A 7712-nucleotide genomic window follows, 5' to 3' on the forward strand; every position below is an offset into this window, starting at 1 on the left:
ACCCAAACAGCTGGTGACAGCAAAATGTGCTGGGCCTCTACCTCAGAGCTTCTGATTTAGTAGGTTATGAATAGGGCCAGGGCCCAAGATGCTGTGTGTCTAACCAGTTCTGAGATAATGTTAAATATTGCTGGTCCCAGAATCACTCTGAGGACCACTGACCTAGAGGAAAGAAACAAGTCTTTCGTAACAAAACTTTAAATAAAAATAATAAATAGTATCTCTGCCCCAGAATTTTAAACTGAAGGCCAGCATATCATGATCACTGGGTGTTTATTTCTATCTTAAATTGGGTACAACTGAAAGAAGATGTCAATTATGACTAATTGCACCATAAAAATCAATTTCTTCATATAATTGAAAAAGCAAAGCTAACTACTTACTCTCTTTTGAAGGCAGTGATTAGTGCTTCCAAAGAAGATCTATGTCTTACTTATTTTTATAATCCCTAAAGTGCTTTCGACAAAAATACCCTCAATCATTGTTTGCTGAGCAGGATTATGTAATTCCCTTCCTCAGTGAGCATACTACGTACTTGGGGAGAAATGTGTGCTCAAAGACTTTGATGATGTGTATGCTATTCTTGTGCAATTTAAAAAAATAGGCCCCTTCTGGGCATATGACCTGGAAGAAGGTATCCCTTCCTCCAGACACATGCAGTTCTGTGGTACAGCACATACTTATGCTGAGCTCAGAGTGGATTCTAGCTCTTTCTAGCTCCTTAGGTAGAATACAGATTCATTCCTCCATACTGGCAGCTTCCTGCACACAATACCCATGGGCAAACATGTAGCTGTCAGAAAGTGAAGATGTTGCAGCTAGAACTCAGAAGACAGAAAAGATTGATTGGTTTTTGTGGTCCAGGAAGAGTTAATTGGAGGTCTAGGATAGGAAGTGTCATGTGTCTGAGATGTTCTATCTCCACACCCAGGACCTTCAGCCAGTAAACTCCTACTATTACATTAGCTTGCCTCTTGCCCCTCACTAGGGTAGTGCTATGGTTTGGATATGTGTGCTGAAGGTTTGGTCCCCAGCTAGAGGAGGTATTGAGAGCTGACTGGATCATAAGGGAGCTAATCTTATTCATAGATTTGTCTATTCATGACTTCATAGCTATATGGGCTAGCAAGATTTGGGGCCTCCTTGGAGAAAACAGATAAATGCTGTTATCTTGTCTCTGAACCCTTTCTTCCCTCCCTCCCTCCTTCTTTCTCTCCCCCCTTTTCCCTCTGTCTCTGCCATGAGGTCAGAAGTCTCCCCTGCCACACATTTCCACACCCACATTTTTCTTTGTCTTGCCTCAGGCCCAAAGCAATAGAACCAGATGACTGCGGTCTGAAACCATGAGCCAAATACATCTGTTCTTCTAAGCTGTTTCTCTCGTGTATTTTTGTCACTGTGACAAAATGCTATCTAACACAGGTGGTTATATGTTCTCACTATACACGGTATTTCCCGTCACCATTTATAGCAATGGTAATTGTATGATGTGTGGGTTTGTTTGGGATTTGCCCCAAGATTCTGAAGCTCTGCATTAGAGGAGTCCATATGTTTTTCATCATTTTACTACAATTGCTTGGTACCTAAGCACTATATATGTGTGCATGTAATACATATATATTGAAAATGAAATGTTATAATATGTTAAGAAACAGAGAAAAGAAAGAATTAGCAGTGGTTTCGTCCATGGAAAATAAAGGACAGCCAGAACTTGGGAGGATTCTGAGAATCAAAAGCAAGAATCCCAAACACTGCTGAAGAAAGGCTTGCAAGGAAAGTGTGCCACTGTCTGTACTGTGTGCTGCTATTTCCATCCCTTGTGCTAAAATATGACATTTCACAGATCCATCAACTCCTGGCTTTACATTGTAAATATTGATGGTGTGAATACTTGCTCACATTTGCCTAGAACATGGAAAATGGTACTCAGCATGAGAACTTGAATGAAAAATCACCTCTGGAGGCACAACCAGCAAGATTAATTATGGTAACTGTGTGAAAACAGAGACGGAGTTCTAGTTCCTTCAGTGACAGAGTGACTCCCACATGTAGTCATTTACAAGTTCTCTGGTTTATATGGACTTGGAAATGTTGATCACTTCCCAAATCCGGGAAGGCTTTATTGCTATCCTATCCTCTAGCCCCGTCCTCTTCTGCTAGTTGATATCAACTCACCCCACCTGATTCTGGTAGAACCAATCTGGCACAGAGCACCAGCAATGTACTCGCCAAATGAATAGCCTCTTGCCAATTCTCCTCCTGTGTAGGGCACTTGACACACAGCCACCCCTTTCTTCGAGTCTTTCCTCCCCTCCCTCAGAATCCCAGAACTCACCTTTCTCCAGCCTAGCCATTGTTCTGGTGTCTCCCTTGTGAACATTTCTGCTCCATCTAGTGTTGGTAAAACCCTAGTTCTGCCCTTTCAACCATTCCTTTTATCCACGTTATTCTCAGGTCCCTGCACTAGCCCAGACCATGATCCTGAGCACAGTAGCTTGATCCCTGGCTGCCAATTAAACAGCTCCATGTAAGTCAGTCACGCTAAAGCGAAGTTCCTTCTCTTCCCCACATTCCTCCTCCTGGGGTTAGAAGCACTTCTCCCTACTCAGGCTAGAACCCCTCATCCACTGAGCACTCACATCCACTTACTGCCCATCTTCTAACACCATGCTCTTTCCCACTTTCGATGCTACCCTTAACTGATGCCCTGCCCTCCTTCACCTGGACTGTTATCACCACCCCCTCGGAGCAGGTCCCACCTCTTGCCATTTCCCACTCTTCTAATCTGGCCTCCGTCTTACTGCCAGACTAAGTGTTTAAATTCTTCTCTTGCTTCTAGCTGCCTATCACATGAAGAGCAGCTTCTCAGCATGACATAAGACCCCTCGTGACCAGACTCCTGGGCCTCTCAGAGCCATTGCCCATTAAGCTTCTTGCTGCTCCCTGCATTCCAGTTGTGCCCAATTATGACATAACACGGCTTTGCGATTCTGCCGCTCGCTCTCTGTGCTCTACACCTGAATGCCTTTCCCCCAAAGGAGCCAGTCACTGACTCTCGTTGTCTTGTCAAATTCCCGCTCATCTTTCAAGCCCTCTTCACTTCTTTGCTAGTGCTTTCTCCAATCCTTCCCAGTGGGTTCTAGCGCCATTTGCCTCTCTTGTGGGGCCAAACCCCTTACTATAATTGTTTGTTTATATATCTGCCTCATCCTTACTCATATATATATATATTTTTTAATTTTGTATTTATTTTGTAATATTAATCATGAGATTTTGCCTGCAGACTAGTATAAACTGACTAAATGTTGGTGGAATAAAAACTTTCAGCCAAAGTCATCATTCACTACAAATTCAGAGTCCAGTAGAATCACATCGTGCAAGATTTCAGAGCAGTGGACTAAGGACCTTGAGACTGCATTTACCAAATTTAAATAATGTATACATAATCCACTTAGTTCTGTTCTTTTTTGTTCTCACGGGCTCTTTTAATATCTCATTGCAACGCTGAATCATCTGTTGGCCTGGATACTTTTTTCCTCTGGCTGCCCTAATAAGTCCAATTAGTCAATTAGTCAAAAATCCCACTCAAATTCACAGGTGTAGGCCTAGGCTATGAGCCTGAGCCTTTGAAGTCTCCCTCGAGATGCTTCCTGAAATATTAGCCTTGAGCTCCACTAATCTGACAATAAACAACTCTCACACTGATACAGACCTTTCCTTTAATATCTTACACCTCCTCATAATGAAATGGGTCGTTTATTAGGGTGAGTTTTCAAGTGAGAAACGAATGGACAAAATCCCAGAAAGTTCTCCCTCATACAAAACCCCAGTAATCCCAAATAGCTCTACTGTCCAGATGCCATTTACAGCCGTCACGTCCTCTCCTCGACCGTCATCTACGGGCGCACAGACTTGATTTTTATTTCTCTCTCCCGAGCCGTCCCTCCCTGCTTGTGCTGCCACTCTCACGGATTTGGTCACCTGCTGGCCTTCCAAAAGCAGTCATGTTACTTCCCTTCCCACTCTGTAGTCCCAGGACTTCAACAGCACTGTACTTAGAACCTCACTCAAGTCGAATGCGCCACAAAATCTAAGGTGAAGCCTCTGCCCACAGCCTAATCGCAGCTCTGAAGGGTCCTTTGTCTCATCTCAGGCAATCACCATCAGCTTCCTCCCAGACCAACATTCTATAGTCTTCCCTTTCCTTCCACAAGTAAGCAAGAAAAGTCAATCTTTGTAACTTCATTAAACACGGCTTATTTTATAAAAATGTTGATAAAGGGTTGAGGTTTCAAGTGCCCCGCAGATTTTCCCATTCCCCCTTTCACTCATGTTATGACAACTTGGCTTTAGTTTTTTAGCCTTAAAGACCCTCATCTTAGCTCCTCTCACCCGCTCCCCATCTCAAAGTGCTGATGTCCTTTGTGCTCAGAAATAACTCCCTCTAATGTTAAGAAGAATGAGCAGTGAGCAGGCCATCGTGGCTCCCAGCGCTAAGGAGGCAAGTACCAGGTCACTCTGTGATGTGGAGGTGAAAACCAGAAGAGGGAGTGGTTAAAACCGTCGGAATAGACAGAGAATAGCTTTCCTATTCTGCTTATGATCATGGTTCAACATCTGTCTCTCAGAGGAACTTGCTAAGCTCCAGACAGGTCCCCTATCCTCACACTCCCAGAACAGGAAGTCCTTACCCTCAAAAGCCTGAGGATCATTTACCTCTCATTTTCCTCTTCAGAATAATGGAAGGTTGAAACAATGATCAAGAGTACGAATTAGCTCAGCTAGTCTAGGTCTCAACAATCAGATTGTGTCCCTGGGAGGCCTCTTCTACTTCCAGAGGAGCCTCTAACCCACAGTACGTAGTCTCCCACTGCCTTCAGTCTGCAGGAAGACTATCAGGAGATCTGTACATTACTGGTTCCAAAACCACAACTAGCCACAAGCTGGCTCAGTAGCATCCTCCTTTATATTTTATCTAGTTCCATTTTCAAAGAGAAAAATTCAAAATTGACACCTAAAAGGATGACTCGCATACAATTTCTAAAGCCAAGGCAATGAAAAGCTGGAATTGGATGAGCATCACTCCCTTGTACATTCTATCATCCCCTTGCCTCAGTTCTGTATGGCTGTAGTCTAAGAAGAGGGAATTAGCTAAGTTGGTAAAGTGCTTGCCTAGCATGCAAGCAGCCCTAGGTTCGATCCCCGCCACCGTACAAACTGGGTGTGGTGACCTATATCTTTGATCCCAGCACTTGAGGTAGGAGGATCAGAAACTCAAGGCCCATCATCAGTTACATAAGGAATTTGAGCCCAGCCTGGGCTAGAAACCTTTTAGATACATCCATAAGGAGTGTGATATCAAAGCATCTCTTCTACTGGCCTTGGCCTTTCCACTTCAAGCAGATTCTTCACTACTAAGGATTAACGTTGCAAGGAACTTAGAACTTGACTTCAGAAAAGACATGTTCTACATACTGTGACTAGGCAACTGGCAGATAAAGTTTATCTTGCTACAACAGTTGTGGATGCCGAAAAATCAGGATTCTATAGAAGCCTGAAGACTGGGTCATTGCCAGGTGAGGAGTAAAGTGGCGGGATACATATTGAACAGTAATGCCCGCTGAAAGCAAGCACAGCTGTTAGCTGAGCCCTTGCCCTGATTCACCAGTTACAATGCAGCTGCATAGTCATACTCAAGCTTTCCATCTCACGCTGTCGTTTCAGGCTGCCCTGGGACTTGTATTGTAGGAGAGGAAGATGAAAATCCACGGAAGATGGATGATGTCTAGAAGGAGGTTACTCTAATTCAGGAGTGGTTCCAGCATGCACAGGAAACCGAATCTGCCCTTTCTTCTCAAAGGGAGCCAATGGCTAACCTATTTTTGCTGTATAAATATAAAGGACCCATCACCCTGATTCCTAGCAATCTTCCTTAAAACAGCATGTGCGCTTCAGCTCCTCTCCAACAAGATCATTCAAAGTAGGTCAGAAATGCTGCTTCCTTCCCCTGATTGATTTTCATTAAGAGGATGCACTTCTGGAGCATTAGAGGAAAAGATAAACACCAAATACAGTTTCCAGTGACACCCCCTGTAAATTTTTGACACACTAAGTCTCGTTTTCCTAAAAGCAGAGAAAAGTCCAATCGCCCAGAATTTATCTTTCTTGGCTATAAATCAGAAGCAATCTCAAGATGTAAAGTACACAGCTGCAAGCTTTCAGCCAGGTGAAGAGCCTCCCCAAGGAGCGTATTAGCTTTACCCATTCTAATTTTCTACATCACCAACCCGCCTCTTTCCTAAGTACTTTCTTTTGTACCTTCTTCACATCCTTGTCTTGCCAGGACGTCAAAAAAAAAAAAAAAAAAAAAACACCACAACGTGCTTTATGGGGAAACCGAGAGCAGGGGAGTTGGGTGAAAGCATTGTGGAGACTGGGGACAGAGAAAGCAGGAGAGGGAGGGTCCGTATCCAGGTCTCTGAAAAGCTATAGAGCGATAGTTTTCCAAATCCCACAGGGCAGGGCTTCCCCAGTCTCCTCCCCTTCCTGAAATTTCTTCCTCGACCTCAGGTCCTCAGACCTGGCTCTCGAACCGGAGCGCCACAAAGTCCTTTCAGAAACCCCCAAACACCAGCGCGGAGAGAATAAGCACCACTAGAAAGATAAACCTGCACACCCGCTCCTGGCCAGCTAGCAGGGGCGAGCAACTTCATCCCTGGACACAACCGAACGCCCCTGTCCTCCAAGCCCGAAAAAGGTGATGGCCACTCTGAGCCCGGGTCCGCGCGGCCGCCCCACCCCGCACCCCGCCGCAAACTCCAGGCGGGGACCAGGTGCGGCTCACCTCCTGGCACGCAGGAAGCGGGCGGCCGGAGGAGGGCGAGTCCCCAGCCCAGGCTGCCTGGTAGCCGGCGAGCGCCCAGCAGCAAATCCAGGCGGGGCTCCAGGGCGAGCGCGCGCGGCGGGGACCCTCGGCCGCTCGCCCCCCGCCCCTGCCCCGAACCCTCGGCAGGGCGAGCAGCAGCATCGTGGCTCTGGGTGCACCCGGACCGTCAGGCTGCGCAGCTCCGGCTCCGGGCGGCCAGGACCGTGCTCTCGGCTCCTCTGGTCAGGCTCAGCTCAGCGGGTCCGCCCGCTGACAGCTCGGCCGCTCGCAGCGCCGGCCGCCGGCGCCCGTTCTCCCGTCACGCCGGAGGGAGGGACCGTGGGACGCGGGCGCGGCGCGGAGGCGGGACGCGGGGCGGGGACGCGGGAGCCCGGAGCAGGTGTCGCGCGCGAGCTACGGCTGAGGCCCAGCCCAGCACGCGTGGAGCGGTGGCACAGCCAGCCGCGCAGGAGCCTAGCGACTAGCTAGGGGGAGTCAGAGAGGCCAGGGACCCCGGGGTGTCGCTCCTCTCTAGACCCCTGTGGGCACCCTAAGAATATCTCTCGTAAGGATCCACGCCTGGCAACCTCAAAATGAATTTCGACATGATTAGGGTTTGCCTGAAATGGTAGAGAGACAAGAGGCCCGAGGTCTGGAATATTGGATTCAGTTAGCTCATTTATTTGATGAAAATGGTAACGGTACCCACCACGTGGGGTCGCCATGCGGGCTAATTAAGTTGATGTGCACAAAGCTCTTGGAAGGGTGCCTGTAGTAGATGTTTGTGGTGGTGCACCAAACCTGCTTGCTGCTGATATTGGTATGATTTCACACAGATGTGCAGCCT

At 47.1% G+C, this 7712-nt stretch overlaps 1 protein-coding gene across 2 annotated transcripts in view; it reads right to left on the bottom strand.

Moving 5' to 3' along the window:
* Positions 1 to 7203, bottom strand: part of Elapor2 (endosome-lysosome associated apoptosis and autophagy regulator family member 2) — a 182492-nt gene extending 175289 nt beyond the window's left edge. Inside the window, exon 1 of one of the 2 annotated variants that reach the window (XM_052722249.1) lies at positions 6845 to 7203. In XM_052722249.1, coding sequence (XP_052578209.1) covers positions 6845 to 7027 — 183 coding nt within the window. In that variant the 5' untranslated portion in view covers positions 7028 to 7203. The remainder of the gene's footprint in view (positions 1 to 6844) is intronic. The other variant, XM_052722251.1, reaches the window with a different exon arrangement.
* Positions 7204 to 7712: the final 509 nt, after the last annotated feature.

Source organism: Peromyscus californicus, unplaced genomic scaffold (genome assembly GCF_007827085.1).
Source record: "Peromyscus californicus insignis strain IS unplaced genomic scaffold, ASM782708v3 Scaffold_6__1_contigs__length_162567912, whole genome shotgun sequence".
NCBI classification, from domain to species: domain Eukaryota; kingdom Metazoa; phylum Chordata; class Mammalia; order Rodentia; family Cricetidae; genus Peromyscus; species Peromyscus californicus.